General features: G+C 39.1%; 1 protein-coding gene across 1 annotated transcript; it reads left to right on the top strand.

The window, feature by feature from the left end:
• LOC136051530 (rap1 GTPase-activating protein 1-like) lies at positions 1 to 25,285 on the top strand. The gene is made up of 17 exons (XM_065740985.1): positions 1 to 24; positions 2,701 to 2,748; positions 3,276 to 3,314; positions 3,402 to 3,587; positions 12,672 to 12,775; positions 14,727 to 14,805; positions 15,119 to 15,172; positions 15,257 to 15,340; positions 15,594 to 15,694; positions 16,599 to 16,728; positions 16,979 to 17,134; positions 19,373 to 19,444; positions 19,635 to 19,721; positions 20,368 to 20,502; positions 22,079 to 22,225; positions 23,433 to 23,536; positions 25,168 to 25,285. The coding sequence occupies exons 1-17, from the start codon at positions 7 to 9 to the stop codon at positions 25,283 to 25,285; spliced, it is 1,662 nt and encodes a 553-aa protein (XP_065597057.1). The 5' UTR covers positions 1 to 6.
• Positions 25,286 to 26,473: the final 1,188 nt, after the last annotated feature.

Here is a 26,473-nt window from a genome sequence, read left to right on the forward strand (position 1 = left end):
TTTGAGATGATTGAAAAAATGCAGGTAAATGAGAAATTATTCTGTCAGACTTTGGACACTTTCCTTTTTAGCCAAACCAGTCATCTGCTGCTCTTTGTCTTGTCACTTCAATCCCAACTATCTCCAATTTGGACTTGAAGAATATCTGGTTTTCTAGGTCCAAGCTTCTATATGAAGTCTCAAAACTGTTTTCCTGTGTTCATTTCTAGAACTTGCATGATGGAAGACCTATACACAAATTGTTCCATTCTTTTCAGAATTGTGATTTTGAGAGAAAATCAAAGTTGCATAAAGGTATTTCTGGCATCGTCTTAAAAATCTTCAAGAAACTGTTTCTGCTGGGTAGCAGGTGCTAATGATAGACGATTAATTGGATGTTTACACGTGTTAACATAACCTGCATTTAGCAAGGTCAGCTAGCTTAAGGAGGCCACTCTAGGCCTGACCTTTAGCTTGTACAAGGACAGAAGACTCTGACTTAATTCTCTTATTAAAAAACATTCATTCAGGTGTATATTTTACAGTGAAAAATGAAAGAATACAAATGAATAGATAGTAATTTAATAATAATAGTTTATGGACTTTTTTTTTTATACTATATGTTCTCAGAGCATCCTTACAGACTGACAGTATTTTATCTGATCATTATCATTTCTTCAAAAGACTATGGTTAACTTTGATCTAACATAACACATAGGATGTTACATAATTCCTGTCTTTTATTATGTACTAAAACAAGGTTTTGTGCTACACAACGTGAGCTACATGGGATCTTTCCTTTGCTCTAGAGAAATGATTGTTACATTGACTTACATCTTCTTTCAAGGGTAAGAGGATCCCCTTTAACTACACCAATCTAGCATGGAATGTGCTGGCATGTTCTTTCTTCGCTCTACACTGACTTATAGCAGCTCAAGATATTTTACCTCAGGCTGAGATACTATACTGATCATCCACTAGGACCTCCTTTGAAACTGGAAACTTTTTGTAGTTATCAGATCTGTCAAAAATGTGAAGGAACAGATTTTGCAACACTGAAGTTTCCCAGCGTTCATTTCCACATGCAAAAAATCCCCTAGTGCATAGAGAGCTTGTCCCCATATTTTCCACAGTTTCAGAAAACTGGGGTGCTTTGTACTTCCATGTCTCTCCTATCTCAACCTTATTTTGACAGAACATAGATTTTCTTGCCATGTAATATTGTTCCTGAGACACCTGCATCAGAATCTAGCCTTTGTCATGAGTCTCAGCACAGTAGGCTGACAAGTGAAACTCCAGATCACATTAACAGAACATTAACTGAACTCATCTAGGGTCAGTGACTCCATCACCTCCCTGGGCAGCCCATTCCAGCACCTGCCCACTCTTTCGGAGGATAAGTCTTTCCTAATATCCATCCTGAACCTCCCCTGGCACAACTTGAGGCCATTTCCTGTCATCCTGTCACTAGTTACAAGAGAGAAGAGGCTAACTCCCAGCTCACTACAACCTCCCTTCAGGTAGTTATGCAGAGCAGTAAGGTCTGCCCTGAGGTTTCTCTTCTCCAGAAGCCGTCATGAATGAGATTCTTATTGTCTGAATGAAGTCAGGAGCTGTTTATCCTGTCTGGAATCCCTGATTAACCATTATATTAAGCCATCATTGAAGGTATATAAAAATATAGTCTCAGCATCATGTTCCTGTATGAGAGTTACAGGATACAGATGTCAGTAATTAAATTCTTACATACGTTGTGTTGAGAAATGCTACAATCAGCTTCTTATTTGTCAGTGTAAATTATGCCTCTTGTCTCTCTGTATTTATGACCACTTGGACTATTATCAGCATTTTATGGGAATCTGTTGGTTACCATATCTTATTGACTTCTTTTATTCTCAGCCTCTGCTTAAGAGTCAGTGCTGGGGGTTTTTATAACTGATATTTCTGTTACTGTGGGCTTCTGCTGCAGCAGTGTGTTGGAATTGAGCAAACTCTTGCCATAGTGAGAAGGCAGAGAATGAAATGGCCTTCAATAAGAAAACCTAGCCCAGACAGAAGAAAAAACTAGGCATCCAGCTGCATGTGCCCAGTTCATTCACAAGTTGCACAAGTAAAGGAGATGTGGAGGACTGTGCCTTAAAGGTCTTTGCACTAAAAAAGTGCAAAGGAAAGTGCCTCTTATTTTTTCTCTTGCCTCCAAGAGGCAGATTTATTCCATTATGTGGATGGATAGAAGGGAGGCATATGACCTTTCCGAAGTCTTGTCTAATACTCAAAAATTCATGACTTCTCTTAAACTTTCTCTAAACTTCCTGGCCTTGCCTGAAAGTATAGTATCTTCAAGGGAGAGGCAAAAGTGAGGAAAAGTTTGAAATACTATTCTTTCATTTTCTATCAATAAATTTTTATTTATTTATTGTTTGAAGAAGAAGTAGAGTAGATTAAAGAGGCTAGAAAATTATATAACAGAATCCCTTTGGGATAATTATTTTGATTTCTGACAGCTTTCTGCTTTTAAAGAATGTAGGGCTTTTCAGTTTTAATGCCAAATTAGGAAAAGCCTGGCCAAGTTCAATCTTTCCTCCTACTTATTCCAAACTTCAATATTTGCATGAAACAGAAGATTATAGAGAATGAAAATACACAAACTGAGGATATGGAGAAGAATGCAGAGGGTAAATGAAAGAGACACAGGATTCACCTACAACTTTCTGTTTCCAGGGCAGTCGTTTGGATGAACAAAGATGTTCCCTTCCAGCTCCTCTCAAGGTCAGGCCTCCTAAGTTTTTGCTAATGGTAGATGATTACTGACCTGTCTTGCAGTGCATTTTCATTGTGGAGTGAACAGGGAGCTTAATAAAACTCATTTTTCTTAGCTGTGAGAGGTGCTACTGTGTAGCTGGAAGTCAGTATTTTCTTTTTTCTGATTTGTTATTCTAGTAAGTGTTTAATATCATTAAAAATCCTAGTTTTGACAAAATAATTTATTATATTTCATTCAATTTAAGAACTGTAACTTCTTCTCTCTTTTTTTTTTTCTTTTTTTTTTTCCTGTTCTAGCACAGACATGGTAGCTTTAAAATTAGCCTTTAGAGATTTTTATTCTCCAGGTCTTATATCACAATGCTGAGACCTGGGAAAGGGAGTCCAATATAAAATTCTGAAGTAAAACTTTAAAGATGGACTAGGGCAGAACAGAAGCCAAAGACACAGCTTATGCCATCATGAGAGGAAAAGAATTCAAAAGATCTCCCACATTTTTGCTCATTTTTGCTAACAGTCTCTTCTTATTTCAGACAGAAGAAGAGTATATTCCTTACCCCAGCATCCATGAGGTGAGTTTGTACTGATCTTCTCTGATTTTCCCTTGAACTTTCAGCTATTGACCTTCCAGGTTTCATGTCCTCTTTCATTCCAAATAGGTATTACAGAAAGGGTGGCCATATCCTCTCATTATCTTACCCCAGTTTGGGGGCTACTGGATTGAAGGGACAAGCCACAACCTCTCCAGTCCAACTCTGTCTGATGTACCCTTTCTCTGGGGTGTAAAAGTGAAACTGGAGGGTGACCCTACAGCCAAGCTATACCGCAAGCATTTCCTAGGGAAGGTAAGGGTAGTCTTCATAGCCTTCTTTGACCTGCCAAACTTAAGACTGAACTGTATATCGGGCTTTTCCTGGTGGACTTAGAAATAACTGCACAGAAAATCAATATCCCTTGAACTAAGTAAATAAAGTTCATAAAACTGCATGGCCAGCAGTGTGTTAAGTTGATCCTGCCCCTTGTGACCTGTGCATATTCTTGTGTGTTAATAGAAGAGGAAGATTTGTACCAAAAAATACTTATATTTCGTTAAGAAGTTCCTCTGAGGCTCATGGACAGATGAGATAATGAGAGAAAAAATATGAATCACAGTATCACAAAATTGTAGGATTTGGAAGGGACCTCTAGAGATCAGCTAGTCCAACCCCCCCTGCCAAATAGTGGAAATGAGTGTGGTATGAGTTTTAGAGGTGACCTCTGCACTAAGACCACAAGTCCATTGACAATGAGCAAAGTGGTCCATTTTTCTCAGAATAGATAAGTAAATTAGTATGATGACCAGGCATTTCTGATTGGCACTGGCAATTTTAGTGAACTAATTGATTCCTAGAGTGGATTTCAGGATGATATTAATCATCAAGAACACATGAGAACAAAACAATGACTTTTTCTGAGAGACAGTGTATAAGATGATAAGAAAGCCAACCATGTACACTCACACTGTATCTTATTCAGTGATCTGTCTGTGTGACTGCTTAGTAAGTTTAAAACAAAGAAAAGGAGCTTTGGACAGTGCTGAAGTAGTCTGACTTGCCTGAATGGTCTCATGTAGTATACAACTAGAAGCTGATGTTAATATCATTTATTAGTAAAGCACCCTTTCTGAAGGCTTTATGTCCACCTGATAGATCTGCTGTACAATATAATGGACATAAATCCCCTGACATTCTGGAATCCTTCAGTTTAACATCTGTAATTATTTTTCTGTCATGATAAATTTAAGACTCTCCTTGAAAGTTTCTAATTTCAGCTGTAGAGAAAAGTAAAGTGGTTTTAAGTACAATTGTAGATTTCACTGCTGACCTGGCATCATAGAAGCAGAGAAAGCTGAGGTTGGAAGGGACCTGTGGAGGTCATCTTGTCCATCCCTCTGCTCAAACATTGCTGTATCATCATTGTTTCTTCTAAGTAGGAATGGGACAGAGTATACCCTCAGCAAGTATAGATGACACAAAATGGGGAAGTGGTAAATTCACCAGTGGGCTATGCTGCCATCAAGAGGGACCTCAACAGGCTGGAGAGTTGAGCTGATAAGAATTTCATAAAGGTCAACAAGGAGATATGCAGAGTCCTGCACCTGGAAAGGTACAACCCCTGTCACATCCTGGAGGTTGCCCAGAGGGATGGCAGCTCTGCAGAAAAGGACCAGCGGGTCCTGGTGTCCATGAAGTGTAAGTGCTTGCTGTTAAGAAGGTTAATGGTATCTGGGGCTGCATTAAACTAAATATTGCCAGCAGGTCAAGGAAGATGTTCCTTTCCCTCCAGTCATCACCGATGAGGCCATGTATGGAGTATTGTGTCTAGTGCTGGGTCTCCCAGTATAAGAGAGGAATGGACATACTGGAAGTGATCCAATGTAGGACCACAAAAATGGTTAAGGGACTGGAGCCTCTCTCCTGTGAGGAAGAAAGCTAAGAGTATTCAGCCTGGAGAAGGTTCCAAGTGACCCTAACAATCAATCTTATCTTCACAGTATAAGAGGTATAAGGGAGGGTGGAAGGAGGTCAGTGCCTGTTTTATTTCAGTGGTGCCCAGTGCCAAGACAAGAGGGAATGGACTTTAACTGCAACACAGGAAATTCTGTCTAAACATCAGGAAGCACTTCTTTTCTATGTGAGTGACAGAGCACTGACACAATTTGTCCAGAAATGTTGTGGAATCTCCTCCTAGGATAGATTCAGAAGCCATTTGGACATGGCCCTGAGGAGCCTGCTCTGGGTGAATCTGCTTGAGTAGGAGTTGGACCAGGTAGACTCAGAAGTCCTTGCCAAACTCAGCTATACTGTGAAGTGAATACAGAGGAGTTCCTTTTCCATCAAACTCTGTATGTTTGTGAGGTGCCCATCCATCAGTGGTTCAAAATAAAGACTCTACTCTCCATTCTTCTTTTTCTCAAGTGCACAGCATTTTGTTCTTTGTCTTAACTGACATGAATGTGTGTCTATATCCCATTAAGTTTGTAAGCTGGTAAGCAAGGATGTATCAGAGAAGCAGGTGAAAAAGACTCTTGTCACAGATTATTCTATCCATGGGTAGAAAACTTCACCCATATCATAGGTGTGCTGGGTTGCAAACACTCCTTAGAAATGACTTAAACTGAGAATGCTCTTCTCATTTAAATCATGCATAAAAACATCCATGACAGTTCCCATGATTTAAAAGGCTTTGGTAAGGAGAAACTGAGAGCTTTTCCACAAGGAAAGTATTTTGCCAGTTCAAAATTGCTTGTTTTTCTTGCTGATGGCATGGGAAGGTACAAAGAGAGATAAAGAAAGTTTTTTTTTTCTGAGAGATAAAGTTCTCTTGCACGCTTGAATAACTTTGAGCAATTCTTAGCCCAATAAAAGGATTTATAAGCATGATGGAAAAGGCAGACATTGGTTTAGGGAACACTGAGATTGGAGTATATGCGGTAGAATCATAGTATGGCTTGGGAATGAACCCTAAAGATCATCTAATTATAATGCACCTGGTATGGGCAGGATTGCTGCCTACCAGATCAGAATGCTCAGGGCCCCATTCATTCTGGTCTTGAACACTTACAGAGATGGGGAGTCCACAACTTCTCTGAGCAACCTGCTCCAGCATCTCACCACCCTTTGAGTTAAAATTCCTCTAAATCTTTAATTTAAATCTCCTCTCTTTTAGTTTAAAGCCACTCTCCCTCATTCTGTCACTATCAGACCATGTAAGAAGTCAATCTCCTGCCTGTGTATAAGCTCCCATCAGGTACTGGAACGCTGCAATGAGATCTCTCTAGGGTCTTCTCTTCCTCAAGGTAAACAAGCACAGCTTCCTCAGCTTTTCTTCATAGGAGAGGTGCTGCAGTCCTTGGATCATCTTTGAGGACTTTCTATGGACCTGCTCTAACAACTCCACATCTTGTGTTGTGGGTCCTACTCCTGAATGTAGTAGGGTAGAGCGGAGGGGGATAATCAGCTCCTCATCCTGCATTACCTACATAAGGGCAGTTCTACCTTCTCATTTATTAGAGGCAGTATGCTCTTCTTTGCCTTTGACCAATATACCAGTAGAATCTCCTGTTATTTTTCAACTCTCTCAATAAGTACAGTTGTTCTGCACCTTGGCTTTTCTCGTTCCATCTCTGCATTTCCAGACAGCATCTCTATATTCTTCCCACTCATCCCCATTTCCATTGCCTGTACATTTCCTTCTTTTTCCTCAATTTGACTAGCAGGTCCTTACTCAGCCATGTCAGTTTCCTGTCTCTTCTGCTTGGTTTCTTATACTGGGAGATGGAGAGCTCTTGTCCTTGGAGTTCTTGGTGCTCTATAACCTGTTCTTAAAGAAGTACCATCTTTGTCTGTTCTTGTGTCCCTAAGGACAGTTTTCCAGAGGATGTCATCCAATAATTTCTTAAACAGCTGGAATTTTCATCTTCTGAAGCTCAAGATTCTGACCCTGCTTTTTACCAGGCCCATATACCTTGAGATCACAAACTCAATCACAGTATGGTTGCTACGGTCTAGACTGCTTCCTATCTTAGCCTCTTTAATGACCTCCTGTATTGGTGAGAATAAGGTCCAGTAATGCTTCACCTCCTGTTGGTCTGTCCAGGTATTGGTCAGACATGAATCCTCAACAGACTCCAGGAGTCTTCTGGACTGTTTGCAGCTGGTTGTGTTGCTTTCCCAGCAGACACCTGGGTGATTGAAATCCCCCATCAGGCTGAGAGGTTGTGAGCATGATGTCTCTTGTAACTGCTGCAAAAAGCCTGGTCATCAGGCTCCCCTTTATTAGGCAGCCTGTAGTAGACTCTGACCACCAGATGTCCTTTATTGATCTGGTCCCTAATTTTAACCCACTTGCTCTCAACACGAATGTGGATGTTTCTCAGAGGCAGCTTTTCGCAATCTATCCACTTCTTAACGTAGAGGGCAGTTCCCTTGCCCCTCCTGCCCTTTCTACCTCTTCAAAAAAGCTTGTAGGCCTCAATTATAGTATTCCAGTTGTGTGATTCAACACATCTTATTTCTGTGATAGCAATCAGGTCATTTTTAATTGCATCATAGTGGTATTCTGACTTTATCAGAACTGGTAGCCTTTTATTGATATTGCACATTTGGCCCCCCAGTAGACAGCAGAGCTCTCTCAAGAGATTATCTGGACAGCAATTAGGTTCCTCAGTGCCCCTCAGTGAGAAATCCCTATGACAAACTTAAAACAACAGTCTGTATGTGTGTCTGTGTTATGGGCACTCATAAACTAAGTCACTGAAACTAACAAGTTTTTTTACATTTATAATGAAAAAACAAAAAACAGTGCCAATGCTATGAAACAACCACAATAAATAAATGAATAAATAAATTGCTAAGACGTATGAGCCATTACTGTACTCTGATTCTGTGCTTCTTGGTCTGTTCCTTACGTGATGAGAGGTTCGGTAAGATTCTTTTTCATATAGAAAGAAGGCTATAAAACCTTGTATGCAGTACAGTGTGAAGTATTAAATGCCTACCTTGTTTTCAAAGACAATAATGAAGAGAAGTATCTGGAAGGCATACACTGGAAATGCCAATCAGAATCTTAGAGTGCAGTTTCAGAAGTACTGTGAAAAAGCATTCTTGCCTTGTGTTCATATCTGGTCAGGTATTCCTCCATTATACTGTACTTCCTTTATACTGATTTAAAGTATTGTTACTGTGGTACTATGAACTAAGTTGAGGAACTTACTCAAAATTATCTTCCTGACTAGTGTCAGTATTAATGTGAAATCTTAGCTGAACAGAGAGGAAAGAGGTGGAAACTATTTGATACACTGAAGCAGTCAGACATTTTTGTAACTAAGCGTAACATTTGTTATTTTAAGGTTTCTGTACTTTTCTTCCACTAATACAAGTCTATCATTTTAGTAAACGTGTTCTCTCACTTCCTAAGACTGCAAGTCTTCTCCTATTCAGGACTGTTTCCTTCTGGCATGCAAATACATATATATTTAGCAGCCTATTGCTGTTTTCTTAACATGAAAAGCTGACATCAGCCCCAGATACGTATATTTTTTTCTTTCCAGTTTTCTCCAAGTAGAGATGGAGGGAAAGTCTGAACAGAGACAACCTGATCAGGTATTATTTTTGTACCCGCACAGCCTTAGTGCTTCTATGTTCTGCAGTTGCCAACGAAAGCATTATCTTCTAGGTTCTTGCTGTCACTCTGACAAACCACGAACACTTTGTACTTTTGCAGCAAGAGAGCTCACAGCAATAATGATCTTGTTTACCCCATGATATAAGTTTATTATTTATTCTTCCTGGAAAGACTTCTTTTCCTTTCCTCCTGTTTGTTCACCTGTGGTGCAATTTTTGTTACTGAATAGACACAATAATTCTGTTTCATCAAAAAGAACCCCCAGGTGGCTAAGAACATGGCAGATATCTTAATAACATAATAATTTCTCAGGCAAACTGCTGACATTCCTTGTGTCTTCTATTTTCTCTTGGCCTTATGGAAGATACTCAATTGCTTTTACAGAGTCCAGTCTTCCTTTCAGACTGCTTTAAATGTTACAGAAACTGCTTCAGTGACTGATTAGATTTGTACCTACCTATACAAATATACATAAGCCATCTCAGCTTCAGGTTATTTTGTTACCATTGAGTCACAATCTTCAGCATTATCCGTGAAGTATTTTGATGGTTCATCTCTAACGTTGGGACAGCTAAAAATAAACATTGTTCTGTGCCTTCTGCTGCCTAAGTGTTTTTACAGAGAAAGAAAATCATAGAAGAAAAAAAGTAATGATGAAGTTAGAGTTTTTGTCCATACTTTTGACCTAGGCTTACACTCAGGGTCAGGATAGGCATCCACAATGACTTTGGTAACTACTCAGTTATTTTGAAACTTTCATTAATGCCAGTGCTTGTTACTCTGGAAAAGATTGCACCCTGTTGTGTAGCTCTGTCTGGTTATGGTCAGCTGAACAGCTAATAGCCTGGTTCCCATAGCAACTGAGATCCTAATATGTCAGACCTGCTGAGGTCTGGCTGTGAATTCTTATCAAAAAGAATTTGGTTTTCTAGTCTTTGCAGCTCATTCTGACTTCTGGCTGCATCTAACCTTAGACTTCTGCTCATATTCTTTTTTAATGTCGTCTTGTCCTGACGTTTGTCAGCATTGTGCCATCTTTTCCTTAACAGCTTGTTTTGGGCATACACATACACCCTAGCATCTGACTTCTTTGGTTTATGGATTTCTCTGATATTAGTCTTCATCTTAGTCATGTGAGCATGCTCTTGTTTTGCCACTTGAATATCTGCTTTTTTTTTTTTTTTGGTTTGTGTGTATGTGTATGTCAAAGAGAAAGTGAGGATAATGATATCTCTGATAGTTAAAAAAAGTTCAGTAGCTTTATTTTCACATCCAGGTTCAGGGGAGTTACTATAGTCTTAATAAGTCCTTTTTTTCAAAGATGAAATTGATTTATGCCTGTTGACTTCAAGATGTGTATGCTCATATAGGTATCGGAGTATATCACTAGCTGTACCTTTTATTTCACAGCTAGTAAATACTATCACTAATATAAAAATCTGTTTTGATTTTTTCCACAGCAAAAGAAGATCTCACAGCTGTACTGGGAGAGGTTGCAATCCAGCAGAGACAGAACAGACTGTCTTTATTTTCTAGGCAGAAGGCTAAAGAAGGAGCTATCAGACTAGCCAGCTATACAGCAACTCATTTTGATCAAATGACACTTTACTCCCATTGAGTTCTTACTAATTATTTGTGTCCTTTCATAGAACATCTTCCTGATCATGGAATTTCTGACTGTACAATTGACACTTAACTGACTGTCTAAGTGCATAAGATTTCTCTGTCATGTGCAAGTTTCTATTTACACAAAACTTTCTGTGATGCAGCCCCTGAGTCTTTCAATCCTGGTTACTGACTGCACAATACCTAGCTGTCTTCTCAGATTGCCAGTGACTCCTTTACATGGATTTGAGATAACTGCTATTCTGGAGATAGAATAAGCTATACATTATTTGCAAGGGAGGAGTATCTTATCTCTCTCCTTCATTTAATTTGACCATGTCAAACACATTGCATCAAGGCAATTTGAATCTATGGGAATTTGGGAATCAAACTCCTTATTAGGGTGTGTGGTTTTTGTCCTCTGGGAGCATTTGATAGCTCAGTGATTAGTAAGAACATGTTTTTGTTTGTAACCAATGGTGGGAAATCCAGCTGGATATCTTGAAATACTCCATCTGGGAAAATCCCAACATTTCTCTGCAAAAATAAATCTATCAAAATCAACTCTTGATTTTCTGTTGCCTGAACAGTTTGCTGGTCAGCACATTGCTGTATGACTTTCTCCTGCTTTCCATGGACTCAAGGCATAAGGAAGCGCTGATAATTCTGCCCATTGTAGTGTATCTGAGATAGTTTTTGTTTGGGGTTTCTCTATTTGATTTTATTATGTTTTATTTATTCTTACTTTGCATTACTGAGGAGAACTCTCACCTTACCTTCTAGCTTAGAAATACCACTCAAATCTCACCATCTGTGTTGGAGACTTAATAGTGGAATGTATTACTAGTACCCTTTTCAACAGTAGTTCTCAATAGCAGGGAAAGATTATGATACTGTTCTGATTAAATCCAAAAAGAACTGGATCTCCTGCGTGACATTCTCATTGGTCTTGCTGTCCAGCTTTCACCTCAAACCCAATAATTTATGACCATTTGCTGAAGTATTATTTCAGTTTCTTTATTTAATCACATTTTTAGAGAATCATACATAGAATCCTTAGAGTTGGAAGGGACCTTTAAAGGCCATCCTGTTCAGCTCCCCTGCAATGAACAGGGTCATGCAGAGCTTGATCAGGTTGCCCAGGAACTGATCCATATGTAGTGGCCAACTCCAGAACTGCCTACTGGATGATTTTCCTGATGATTATTAACCTCTGCTAGGAAGATGAGAAAGATCTAAGTATTTCTGGATGATTCCACCTATACAGAATATTTGTACTTGAGATTTCCCTCCATTTCACTTGTCTGAAGATTTTAACCTCTGTTGATGCAGCCAGACCTATGGCCATGTACCTGGAGGAAATATATGGCTGCAGTCACTTCTGTATAGACCTCATAAAAATACTGGCATTGCAGTTCAGTGCTAGACAGAAGAAGCTGAATTACATTGCTATAATGAAATTCTACGGCACTGATTTGGGGCAGACTAGGACCATAGAGCTGCATATTCACACCAATATAATGAACAGCAAAATGGTGTTTATTGGTAGCAAACACTTATATGCCCTGTGTGTTCTATGCCTAATACAACATTACATTCTGTTTGAGGCTCCACTGAAGCTCAAGCAATGTTAGTGTTAGCTAGTTTTAGAACATCCTCCACCTGCAAAGTAGTTTCCTGGAATTCTGGCTGCATCCTCACTGAGATGTATGTGCTTGTAGAGAACAAGGATTGGATATGTTGTATTTGATACATTGATTCTGCCATTACTGTTTGTATAGAAAATTTCCATAGCTACATCCAGTTATGCTTAGTGTTACGCAGAGTACGAGTGGGTACAGGGAAAAATCTATCAAATATGGGAATTTATTTAAAAGAAACTGGAGTCCTTCAAAATCTGTTGTTGAATGTTCTCATTCTACTTCTCCTCAGAAGCTGTTCTAACAGTCTACCAGTTCTACTAGTAATGGATGAACTTTTATACTCATGCATTGATCACCAAGAAGACTGCAAGACAGTGTTAGCATGTCTTCAAACATGCCATTGCTACTTAAAGAAAAAGCAAGCCAGTCCTGATGGACAGGCTATATTGCAAAAAATCTGGTATACTTCTCTGGGAAGCATGTTGGGAATAATGTATTTTGAATTCCTGTTTTCAGGAGCACCAGAACTTCTATTCCAGTGATGTGTCCTTGGGCTACTTGATACTTTCTGTGAAGTATGAACAGTCTGAAAAACAGGAAAATCTACGCTTGTTGCTGAGGTAACAGTGCCTGCTGTTGAAGTGTGTGTTACTGTGCTGTGTCTCTCGTCTTGAACCTTCTCTGCGTAGATATGGGTGTGAATCCCATGTCTATCTCTCAGAGAAGCCTGTAAAGAAACCTTTGAGCCTGTTTCTTGCCTTCCTCTGACTTTGTCCTAGCAGTTTCCTTCAGGAAGCTGAAGCGTTTGTGGGCACATCCTTATAGTTCTTCTGTGAAAAATATTTGTTCTTCCCTCAAAAAGAAACTTCTGTTAATTCTGTTTACTTAGAGACGTGAGCATTCTTGAGGAAGGGAATGTACATTTCCTAGTTGAGAGCAGACTAGCTCAAGCTTATCACTGGGCTTTGTATTTGAGAGTAAAACCCACTTGAAGGTCACCCCTTAGCTTCCCAGGACAGCCTCTGAAGTGCCAGTGTGCTCCCTTTAGGGCTTTCACAAAGCCCAGAGAGCTGCTGAATAAACTAGAGGAAGAATAGAGATGGGTCTTGTGTAGGTGAGAGGTATGCTGCGGAAAAGTTTTTTCCTACTCTGTTGACTGGGGCCACTTCTGGTAGGCAATATGCTGCTTGGAGCAACTGACATACTATTGCTGCTTGCTATCTCTCATTCAGTACCAAGGGAAAACTTGGGTAGGAATAAGCTACAAGACTGTCAGTGGTATTTTCCACCACTGTATGTGGAGAACACTTCAGAGTGCTAGGCAGAGCAAGAGTCTTCTTGTGGAAAAAAATAGCATACTTATGAGCTGAACCAGGGAATGTTAATCTGAGCCCAAGAACCTTCCTGTATGGAAAAGATGGGTGAAGAAAGAAGGATGTTTATTTCTCTGTTAAGATATCCTACTATATGCAGCACCTTTGCCCAATAACTTGTTTAGATTGGTGGAAGAAGACTCTGACAGCCAAATCTTTATTCTTCCCTAGAAAGACACCTCTTTTTTTTAATATACATATGGAGGAAGGAAGCTTTTCTCTATGTCTTTTTTGGACAACTGCTACACCAGTTTCTACCTCCCATACTTTGCATAGATCTGCCTCCTTAGGCTGTCTCTAACAGACCTTTTAACAGAATTTCAAACTCTCCTTTTACAATTTTATCAAACCATTATATTAGATTATATTTATATATCCTGTGTCCATGAACTGTATTTGACATGTTTGAATTTTAGTAGTAGAAAATGGAAAAGAAAAAGCAAATTTTTTCTTAAAGCAATAGAAGAATGGAAAGGAGCAGGAGACTAAGCACAGAATCATAGAATCTTGAATTGTTTGGGTTGAAATGTACATTAAAGATCATCTAATTCCAACCCACTGCTGATGACAGGGATACCTCTCACAAGATCAGATTGCCCACACCCCCATTCAGCCTGGCCTTTAACACCTCTAGATATTGGGCATCCACAGTTTCTCTGGGCAAGCCTATGCCAGTGTCATACAACCTTTAGAAATAAAATAATTTCCTCCTTATTTATAATCTTAATCTTGACTCTTTCAGTCTGAAACCATTACTACTTGTAACACTACAGGCCTTGGTGAAAAGTCTTTAAATGTTCTTCATATATGCCCCCTTTAAGTACTGGAAGGCTACAATGAGATTTCCCTGGAACCTTTGCTTCTCCAGCTTGAACAACTCCAAGACTCTCACTCTGTCTCCATAGGACAGGTGCTCCAGCCTTCATATCATTTTCATGGCTCTCCTCTGGACCTGCTCTAACAGACCCATGTCTTTCTTGTGCTTCCCCGTTTTGTCTTACCCTGCATCCCACAACAAGTTATGAGCAGTGAGTGCCCCCTCTTTTTTCAGTGATTTTATGCAATAAGCTTAACATTATTCCTCTGAAATTAACTATTTTAAGAACAATCTGAAAGAATGGCTGCTGTTTGTTTAAAGAGCCAGTGTTGCAACTGCCTCTTTCAACACTAACTCTAATGTGGTTTTATTTTATTTCAGGACACGAACTGGCACCAAACATGATCTGATCCCCATTTCTTGTCTGAATGAGTTTCCAAATGCTGTCCAGATGGCAAAGGTGAGATTCTTGCTTGCCTGCTCATTCTTACACCATGAGTCCATCTCTGTCTCTTTCTAATTCTCATCCTTCAAGTTACTTTCACATTACTGTCCTCCCACTTCTCTCTTTTCTACTTTTTCACACCATTACTTTCATACACTTCCCCTTTCACTCTTCTGTTTTGCTCCTTTTCTCTCTTTTCTAATGTTATCTTAGATTTTTCTCTTGAAAGGACTTTTGTCAAATAATTACGAATGTCCACGTTGTCGTGCTGCAGCAAGCTAGAGCACATGATAATCACACTTTTGTTTCCCTCTCTGTCTCTTGACAGCTACTGTGTGAAGATGTGAATGTTGAACGCTTCTTTCCTGTCCTCTATCCCAAGGTATAAATGTTTGATTCTATCTATCTTTTAATCAAGGGCTGGCTAATTAAGCACAACTGGTAATTTGTATTTTCATTCTCACAGGCTTCACAGCTTATTGTTGCATTTGATGAACATGTCATAAGCAATAACTTCAAATTTGGGGTAATCTACCAGAAACCTGGGCAGGTAAGCTCATTCAGAACCTACCATTTTCAAGACAAAACAGGGTCAGCTTTTTTAGCTTCAGTGTAATAACGAGGTCTGTAGTGTCCTGTGGAAAGTATGGGATACTCTAAAATAGAGACTCCTCAAACAAAAGGGACACAATCTTGCCTTATATTGACTGATTTGTTTCCTTTGTGCAGGTCCCCAAAGCTGGTGGAACTATGTTTTTTGCCTAATCTTTCTACTGTTTTGCATTTCTCTTTTCCTTTTACAGACAACTGAAGAAGAAGTCTTCAGTAACACAGAAGAGAGTTTGGGTTTCCTGGAGTTCTTGGATTTTCTTGGCGACAAGATTCAGCTGCAGGATTTCCGTGGGTTTGTAACAAGCATGCTTTAGAAGTCAGGATGGGTTAGGGAACTCAGAAGGTTCAGTGACTTCATCTCTGATGGGGGAAATCTCTCTTAGCCTGTAACTTGTCAAGACTGAAGGCTTTATGCAAGAATTGATGGGAGAGGGAGATGCCATCAGGAATACTGAGGTCAAGCTAAAGGAATGGTAAGGCATCTTCAGAAGTTGGCAAGGCTGATGGGACCATCTGCCACTCCAGGGGCATTTCAGGTTCAGGAGCACAATTGAAATGCTTTTATACCAATACATGCAATTTGAGAAAATGGGAGCTTTGGTCCATTCCCAGAGTAATGTTATCATTGGTATTGGTGAGACTTGGTGGGATGAGTCCTAAATATGGAGTGCTTGGATGGAGGGTGGAGAAGCCCAACATGCTTCTGTCAAACATCTTGCCTGGATATTTATTGGAGTTTAGGCCTCAGCTAAAAATTTTCATTCAAGGATCTTAGGGTATTTAAGCAAGTCACACAGGATCATCACAGAAAATATTTATTTGGACTGTATAAATGCAAGTTTGTTTTGCAGTCACAGGGGACAGTACATGCGTCTGCCACAGAGGTACTTTCTCTAGTTTTAAAATATGGATTGTGTTTTTCAGAAGAATGCTAACCAAAGTAGATCCTTTGAGGATCCCAGGTTTAGCTTCACAGCTTTTAGCAAGAAAGGTTGTTCATCAGCAGAAGTAGTTTGCAGCTTCAATTAGTGTATTTGTTTTTGGAAGATGAGGTACTCCTCTGTTGCTGATTTCTGATATCAAAGTTACCTTTGATATTATTGATGCACAAGCTAGTGGTACTAATATCTTCTTTATTCTCTCCACTTTTTCATCTATGTGCTGCCCAACCTATCGTGTGGTGTGGATTTATTCAGATTCCGGGGAGGTTTGGATGTCATTAGAGGTCAAACAGGCACCGAATCAGTATATACAAATTTCCGGGGCAAAGAGATCATGTTTCATGTATCTACAAAACTGCCTTTTGCAGAAGGAGATTCCCAACAGGTATCTGTGAGGCGAACTAAGGAATTCAAGAGTGTGGGTAAGAGGGAAAAGGGGTGTTTGCTGAGGAGCTAATTAAAGAGGAGAACACCTAACTGCATGATGTTGAGAAGTATGACAGGAGAGATGGTAGAAGTGGTGATAGTGGATTTGCTAGAGAAGATGGGAGACATTAAACATACTGGTGTTTTTTGCCTCTCATACTGTTCTACTCTTTTTCACCTCCTTGTTTTTATACTTTTTTTCTCTTCAGCTTCAGCGGAAGCGTCACATTGGGAATGACATTGTAGCCATCATCTTCCAGGATGAAAGCACACCTTTTGTGCCTGATATGATTGCTTCTAATTTCCTACATGCATACGTGGTAGTTCAGCTCACTCACAGCAGTAGTGGGGAGACTCTCTACAAGGTAAACAGAGCCAGCAGATTCTTCTGTGGTGACATACTGACATCGACCCTTGAACTGAAAACCTGTTCTTGGGCATTCAGGAGGGGTACAAGTTTGGCCAGCTGTCATCCAAACAGCTTTTCTTGCTCTGTCAATAAACGCTATCCACATTCTCAGTGGAAACAAGAAAACCTAGAAATCCAGTATTTGTCACTATCTCTCCTTTCCTCTTGACCCACACTTGGATCTCTGACTAGGAGCGTCCTTCCTGCTATGTTGTTCTCTATTCTGTAGGTTTGCAGAGGTCCTCTCCGATTGATATTATTTCTAGTATTAGTAATCTGAGCTCCTGCTTAGTTGAGTATTCAGATTTAATAAAAATATGGATAAGCTGGAGAAGGCTAAGAGCTAAGATTGGGAATGATCAAGATTCTGGAACGCAATTACTGAGTGGAGTCCAGGAATGCTTACTATCTCTACCTAGCAAATAGAATGAAAAAAAAATTTTTGATTGATTTGTAAATATGTATACTTGAAATTGCATGCTTGCATATTTTTAACTGTAGCTCATGGATTTCTAAAGCTTAACACTAGGGATTAAATGCAAGAAAAATTCAGATAATTTTTTTGTGTTTTATCAAAGAGAACAAGGAGCAAGTGGTCACATTTTGGGTGATCTTTTTCTCGCATCATGAGTCAAGAAAAACTCATTCACCTAACTTAGTGTGATACTTAGTGACAGCTGTGCCTTCATTGCTCATGCTATATAGCACAGTGCTGTGAGCTTGCTTATCCTGAGACTGTATGTCAAATTGAGCTGGCTGACCTATTCTGTGGACTTCTAAGCAGCTGCATCTGCTTTTGGGGATCCTGGAACCAGTGCCCATCTGAAAGAGAAGTGCTTCATCATAGTGCCTTCCATATGAAAGAAGCCCAACAAGAACAAAAATTCTGTATCCACAGCTTCTTGCCAGAGCTCTTTATTTCATGGCTCTGTATGTATGTCTCCATGACTTTAAATTCAGCTTTCAACCATGCTGAGAGATCAGAACACATATTATTTTGCATTCTGTGATGGATTTTATGTAATCAATTTATCAATTTAATCATTTGTCTCATTATATGTAAAAATTCTAATTTGGTGATAATGACTTCTTAAGCATTTTAGGTCTACAAGAGCAGCAAGAATATAAAAATTATAACAGGATCACCATCTCATCTTTCATAAAAAGAGTGATGGTGGTGGAATAACAGCATTGTTTTGTTTTATATGTTGTAGTCATCTAAGTCAGTCATGACAAAACAACTAACTGCCTGTTGATCAGAGGCATGAGGTTCTAATTCTCTTGCTGTCCACCTTACAGGGCTTACTGAATTTTTTAATGAAAAGAACAGAGGAAGCATGTCATTTGTCTTTCTCTTCCCAGTATTGTTTTTCCTTACATGCAATGGCATTATTTCTGTCAGAGTAGTGAGGTTGCCTATATCACTTCATTAAAAAATCACCCTGGCTATGACTCTGGGGCCAATGCAGTTTTATGTAAGGGCTTTTCCAAAGGAATTTTAAATAATTCTTCCTTGAGAGCATTGTAGGCTTTGAAGTCTGGTGCTTTAATTTGAATTTTGATTATATTTATTTATTTGAATCAATTTTACAAACAGAAAATTAAGCATGCAAAGCATAGTTCGCTGGGGGCGAGAGGGAGGCCCTGTAACTAGGTCAGCTGGACTTTCGTGTGAGAAATCTGAGCTAGATTTAGGGTCTCTTTCCTTAGCCTCATTAAATTCATACAGCTTTGTGATGTGCTGTGTGACATTTACAGTGGGGTGTTATTTTGAGATAGTTGCTCTTAAGTTGCACTGCTGTTGTTCCCTGATGTATGAAATGGAAAAGAATGATACTGTTCCTTGTTCCATCTCGAACATGAAGATAAAAGTAACTGAAATATCTGGTAAGGTAGCTAAATATGCACGGTAAGTGCTGTGAAGAGCAAAGTGACGGTATTCAAAAAATGGATTTGCATTACTATTTTTTGGCATTCACATGTGAGGTAGGAGCATTTAAAACAAACAAACAAACAAAAAACCCACATAGATGCAATTATCTCTTGCTGAGAAACTGCTTTATGTGCTTATTACATGTGACTAGGAGAGGTAATGTCACTGTACTGGGATAATGCAGGCAAACATGGAAGTTTGAAATCTCAAAGAGTCTCACTTGTATTACTGTACTAATTTTATTCCCTTGTATTGTTTCAGGTTTCAGTCACAGCCCGAGATGATGTGCCCTTCTTTGGACCTTCTCTACCAAATCCAGCCATATTTAGAAAGGTCTGTTTCTCTGGTCCAGTGTTAGATGGCAGGGAAAAATACTCCACACCCTTTTATGCACAGTCACTGTTGCGTTGTCAGTCTGGCCAGATGGCTTTGGAGTTCTAAAGGGTAGTAAGGTAGAGCTTTTATTGCCTGATGTTTCTGTTGCTGTTTTCATCTCTAGTTGGGTTTTCATCTTGTCGTGTAGAGTGCAGAGTTTCGTGAATTCCTCCTGGTCAAGCTCATCAATGCTGAATACAGCTGCTATAGAGCTGAAAAATTTGCTAAATTAAAGGTGGGCCAATTACCTGTTTGTTTCAATTAAAAAATATAATGCTATATTGTTGCCAGATTAAGAAAATACTGGATAATTTTTTACTCTTTTCTACATCTGCTTTTCTGATGTTTAATATTCTTTTGGAAGTTTAAATCTGATTATTCTTAGCCATGTGAATCCTTCCTTTTGTATTTCACAGCTGTGTTGTAGAATTTGAACAGATACATTCTACTGTCATGGTGCAATCCTCAAGTAAGAATTTGAAAATGATGCATACATATCACTGGAGGAAATTATGTGTTAGTTGAGACTTGGTATTGCATTTAAGAACACAGACTGTGAAGAGTTTTGTTCAAAGTCCCAAAATTCTGTTCCAAGCTCTGCTGCTTGCCTGATCTAAGAAAAAGCCGTCAGCCCATGCCTCATTTTCATCACCTGTAAAGCCTGATGTCTGCTATGACTTGGTTTAAAAGGAGTTTAAAGGGGCTATCTACAGTTATAAATTCTATATCTACACAGCTAAAATCAGTTCATGTTGTTTAAACTGATTTTCATGATATTTTTTGTCTTATTTTTTCAAATGAGGATGAGAGATATTGCAGTAACAGCACTCCTCTATGCTCTCCCCATAATAGCTGTCTTTTCATTCCCAACGTTGATGTAGGAGAGAACCCGAAGTGCCCTCTTGGAGAGCCTTTTTGAGGAGCTGCAGCTTCGCAGCCGCTGTATGATGGGATTACCCATAGAGGAAGATGACAAGACAGAGAACGGCAGTGGGGGCTTCTTTGAGAATTTCAAGGTGGGTCACAGTGGATTGAAGCAGTTCCTTACCAGTTGTCCACTTTTTTTGTTTTTTGAAGATCACTGTCTCCCATCAGGAATATCAACCCTAGTGATCAGCTGTGCAGAGGACGAGATGGAAAAGAAGACTTTCTTGCAGCAGTCTTTCTTAAGAGCATCTTCAGCTGTGACAATTGTGCTTTACTGTATCATTCAAAAATAGACATTTTTCCTGTTCCTGTACATCTTTCTGTAGAGCTAGACCTTGGTCCTTGATGGAATCTTATGCAGTCCCTAGGACATCAAATTATGCTTCATGCTTGTGTCTAGTGTCAGATGGGGTTTTATTCCTTGACTTGTTGGGAAGGGTGTAGGTGCTTACAAGAGGAATTGCAATAACTTGTAGGAAGCAGCTTTAATTTCTCACAGTAGGTGTCTTCCAGTTTATTCTCATTATGACTCAAGGAGTTGTAGGAGCCACTGCAAGAATGTCCAACATACCTCAATGTTTATTGTTTAAAAAATAATGATGCCTTACTTTCCCTCTAAAAGTCAGAGTTAATTTCCTGTTGTTCAGCTTAGATGACTCTCACTTTTAAAAGTTAGGATCAAGTGACAGCTTACTTGTAAAAGTGCAAGAATCTAGATAATAAACGAAAGCAAAGTTTTTGAACAAACAGGAGAAATTCATTTTGAGCTGCTTATATAGGAAAAATTTTGCATTACTTTCCTCTCTCACACTTTTCCATTTCTGTCTCACCAATTTCTTTGTCTGAACAGAGAGACTTACTAAACATAGCTTTTCTTTAGATGAACTCCCCTTGTTTTGTCTGGTGGGCTGATTGGAGTTGTGTAGGATGGTGCATCTAAGCCAGTTACATATAACTACTAAGTAAATGTGTGGCTTTAGTCAGATCTGGGATGTTTTGGTGAGCTGTATTATTATGCCAATATATAATATTGAGAAATATATAGAGCCAATCTCCCCTGCTCTTGCTACTAACCAGGAGTATTGTAAACACCTATGTCTTAAAGCAATTATTCCAAAATGTACTTTTCTGACTTATAGCAGGTACTATGATTTACAGGTCATGGTACACCAACAACCTTTGCAAAGGGTTGGAAAAGACTGAGAAACATCAGAAAATGGCTTTTTCAAATGCTGCAGATTTTCAAATGTCTGCTCTCTCTTTGGAAAGATAAGTCACATTCATGCACGACCTTAATAGTATTCAGTTCAATTTTGTGTTTTGTAACTTATACTGGGCAAGACTGCATCAGAGGATGTTGTCTTATTCAAGAAACTGGAATACTTTGAGGGAATCTCTGTTGCAGTAGAATAAATGAGATAAAAACAGAGAATGTATTTGAGGTTGAATTCTTTACAATCAGTGGGTTTTTGTAAGTCAGCCAGAACAAGAAAAGAATGGGTTATATGTAAGATGCTGCCTTTGAGGAGTTAGGATTTCTGTGTTTCTGCTGTTGGTCTGTCCCAGCTTTCTAGCCTTGCTGTGGTGATTTTCATAGTGCCCTACTGTGTGCATGCCTGTATGTGTATCTGTGTTTGTCTGTTTCCCTGCCTCCCTTCTGTTTAGCGGGTGATCAGAGGCCGCAGCCAGAGCCTGGATACCATGGGGATATCCGTGAGAAAGCAGCAGCCAGCCACCATGCCCAGCCGCCCGACGACAGCTGGCCTTGCTCTAAGCCAGAGTGTTGCCGAGGGCCCTAAGGCCATTGCTGCGGTAAGGTATTAGGGTGAGCTGTAAAAAGAAATCTGGCTTACCTTTGTGACCCACCTGTATGTATTGTTTCTTTCTCTTAGTTTGTCCTTTTGTCCGTCTGTTAATCTCTTTCTGTTCTATCTTTCCATTTCACAAGTAGTGAAAACGTGTCGCAGTCTTTTTTGTCTGTGCCTACTTCTAGTGCCAGTTAATCTGTAAATTAGAGCTAAGATTGATGCAGCCTGGAAGAAGAAAACAAAATATAACTCTACAACAAACATTTATCTCTGTTATCCTGTATTAGATCCTGTAGGTTGTCATAATGAAAAAATAAAAATGCATGTGCTGTGGTTTCACCATGATGGTGCTGTATGACTAGATCTGAAAACATTAGGACACGAATTTTTACTTTTTTTTTTTTTTCAATTTTACAGTCAATTTCAATCTATTTTTTTCTCTAAAACAAGTAGATGTGTGATGTTTATTCAAAATACTCCGTTGCTATAGATAGAATTTTTCAGATGTGGAACAAACAGTGAAGTTAATAGTGTTTGGGGTAAGAAAAAGAGTGTTTATTTCTAGACACTATCAAAGTCTGACTTACTTGATAGGGATACTAAAGATAAAAGCATTATGAATCCATGACAAATGTGTTTCCAGAAAAGTATCCAGGTTTCTAATACTGGAAATATGGTTGCCTTAGCCACAACTCATGCAGCTTATTGCAGTCTCTGCATTAGTAATGTTAATAGAGGTAAAATGAAGAAAAGCAACTCTGAGCAAGCTAAGAAAGTAATTTTCAGGGTGGGAATTTTTTGGTGACCATTTACTTAATTGTATGCATTCTTTATGTTACAACTGCAAAGTCACAGAATAGTATTGACTTGGGCTTGCTTTCTCCTCTCTTTCAACTTCTAGTTTTCACTACCTTTTAATGATTTTGCCTCCTTTCCTGATCTTCTTTCTCTGTATTCTAGCTGTGTATCTTGCTGTCTATCTTTTATCTCTCTGTCTCTCTCTTACTACCTGTTTGAATGTTTACTTCTCTTTTTCACAGACAGAAAGTATCCTTTCTTGCATTGTTGGAGCTGGGTTGTATGTAGCATAGCAAAGTGAAAGAGAGAATTTGGATTAGTATTACAAGCTCCCTTTCCAGCTCTTCCAGTTCACCACAGTTTTCCTGCCTTGTTTCACTTCTTCTTTCCTGTAATACTTTCCTTTTTTCTAGTCTTTTGCCTTGCCTGGTAGGAGCCCATCACGTACTCGAACCAGCCGTTTCCATGGGCGACGGAGTAGTGCCATTGGCATTGAGAACATACAGGAGGAAAAGAGGTATGAGCTGTGGGAAGATAAGACAAACAGAGAGAAGATAGGAGGGGATGAGAAAGGGAAGATAGAAGGGCATGGATAAGCATGGAAAGGGAATAGACAGGAATGAGAACTGAACTGGAAATGGTTGGAATGGAAATTAAGTCCTGATTACCATCTATTATAGAGATGGGCGAATGATAGAAAAGAACAATAAAAAAGGACATTTGGAAATGAGGACAATCGATACTTAAGTAAGAAAGTACAAAAAACATAGTAAGATCACTCAAATATTGTGTAGTATGATTCAGGACTCTTGATCTATCTTTACCAATTCTAGATAAGAATTAGGAAGAAAGCTTTGATTGAGGGAAAATCGGTTCTTGTTTGGTTTTGTTTGTTCTCATGTTGAGAAGTTTAAATAGACAAAACTTCAAATATATTACAGAGATCACTCTGAAAGTAATGACTCCCATTTCCATGGAAGCTACAACAGATAACAAAGATACAATAACACTGTTTGGTAGAGCAAATTCTTAGGACCTGGGAGCAGTTTGGTGTATTTACTGAAATTATAACCATTCTACCATTCAGTTTTCTACTGGTCACCAGAGATGACTTAGTTAATTCAAAAAGACTGTCTCAGCTCTAGATACACAGCAATTTTAAAGAGTGCACAGAGTCTCAAAAGCTATGTGAGTGTTCTGCATCTGATACTCAGTTTTCCCAATTGCAAGAAATCCTGGAAACAGCTTAAAGATTGTTCATAAGTTCATAAGTTCATAAGGTTGGAAAGGACCTACAAGATCATCTAGTCCAACCATCCTCCTATCACTATCCCTACCCAACCACTAAATCAAATCCTTTAGCACCTCATCTAAACACTTCTTGAACAGCGCTAGGGATGGTGCCTCAACCACCTCCCTAGGCAGGCCATTCCAGTGCCTGAACACTCTTTCAGAGAAAAAATGTTTCCTGACCACTCTTTCAGAGAAAAAATGTTTTCCAATTGTAAATGGCAGAAAGCCGTCTTAAACATGGAAACCAGTGATTTCACAACAGGAAGAATTATTACATTTTTCTTTCTTTCCTTCTATTAATTATCTTGGACCTTAATGAGATACCTATGACATTATTTTAATAGAAATAGTATAGAATTTTCTTTGAGGAAAATAAAATCTTTTGCAACATCTTCTCTGTAACAATCTAAGCCAACAGAGTAGTCACAGCTTCTCAGCACTACAAAACATTCTACAGCTGTGTCCCTCGATCTGTTACTTTATGTACCACATCCTTTCCTATCCTCTTTTAAGATTTGCAAGTTTCCTACAACGAGGAATAAAAACTGGATTTAAATTACTTTTTCTTTTCTTAGCTAGAATGGAAATGGAAAACTATTGGGCTTACTTAACTTTACTTTTGCTTATTTTTAAACTTAGATATAAGGAATGCTAAGCCTTATTTTGTACGCTTATTTTTGGATTTTTCTGGAAGACAGAAGGGCGTACAATGCCTGTAACAGATGTAAGGAGTCTGTCCTTTTCAATATAAATACATTTGCTTCCTCTCCTGTTTATGTGAGAGATGAAGTATAAGACTAGATAATAGTGATCTCTGGTACTGGGATATAGCTGGTTTCTCTTTCTTCCAAGCAGGGACACTGCAGAGAGGATACAGAAGGTGGTAGACAGTCCAGAAACCTTGCTTGATCTGAAATCTGATGGATCATCCAGTCCCAGCTCCCCAGAGTTCCCCAGCAGGAAGAGCAAGTGAGTTGAAAATGATTTTAATATTTGAAAGATGTTCATTGTCTTTGGTGTTCTCTTGAAAGAGTAGTGCATGTCTTGCTCTCTTGAATGCTATACCAAGATTGTCCACATAAGGCATTGCAACATCTTAAAAATGTTATGTCTGGAACTGACAGAAATTTAGAGCATGTACTCAAAGATGATTTTGGCTCTATCTTGGCCGCCATGTTAGCTTGTATCTAACAACATACACAAGCACTAGCTGTCTTACCCATACATACATTTCTCTGTAGTTTGCTCTGGAGTGATTATGGAGATTGATGGAGAAGCTTGGGTGAGGGTATGTTGGGAAGCCGGATTTATTCAAATTCTGCCTAAGCAGGATTCATGCTGCTGTTCCCAACTGGTTTGAACTAGGCTGTCTTCAGTCTCCACAAGGTGTAACAGCAGGTGTTACAGCCTTATGTATTTCACCTATGTTTCATTGTGAAAATACTCCATACTGCACCACCCAGTGTTCTGCAAAATACTGCATGGAATAGACTACAGCATAGACCTCCACCTTTCTCAAGTGTACTTCAGAAAAGTACACTTTCCTGGCAGTGCAGCAGTGCTGCTGATTAAGTGTATTATGTTAAATGTAATCCTATCAAAGATACTTCCGTATTTTGCAGAAATTTTCTCTCCATTACTTAAGGGGAACCTACAGGAAAGATGGAGTCTTTATCAGGGAGTGTAGTGTTACAGCAAGAAGTAATGGTTTTCAACAAAAAAGAGGATAGATTTAGAAATTCTTTACTATGAGAGTGATGAGGTATTGGAACACACTGGCCAGAGAAGCTGTGGCTGCTCCATCTCTGGAACTGTCCAAGGCCAGATTGGAGGGGGATTTGGGCAACCAGATCTAGTAGGTGACAAGCCTGTCTATAACAAGGTAGTTGGAACAAAATAGTCTTTAAGGTCCCTTCCAAGCCAAATTGTTCCGTGGTTCTATTAAGCCATGCATTTGCATTTCTAAGACTTCAGAGCAGCCTGCTTCTAAATAGAAGATAGTTGACTTTTGGAACAGCTTGCCACACTCTTAAGAACTTGTACAAGATCTGTGGCAGAGAAGGACACTGAGTACATTGTAGCAGGACATGCTCCTTTTTCAGTATGGTGGCTATTTAAAAAAAAAGTCAGTAAGTACCCTAGAACCAGGCCCCTATGTTTG

This window comes from Cyrtonyx montezumae, unplaced genomic scaffold (genome assembly GCF_038088225.1).
Source record: "Cyrtonyx montezumae isolate F1298 unplaced genomic scaffold, pur_monq_1.0 scaffold_3, whole genome shotgun sequence".
Taxonomy (NCBI): Eukaryota; Metazoa; Chordata; class Aves; order Galliformes; family Odontophoridae; genus Cyrtonyx; species Cyrtonyx montezumae.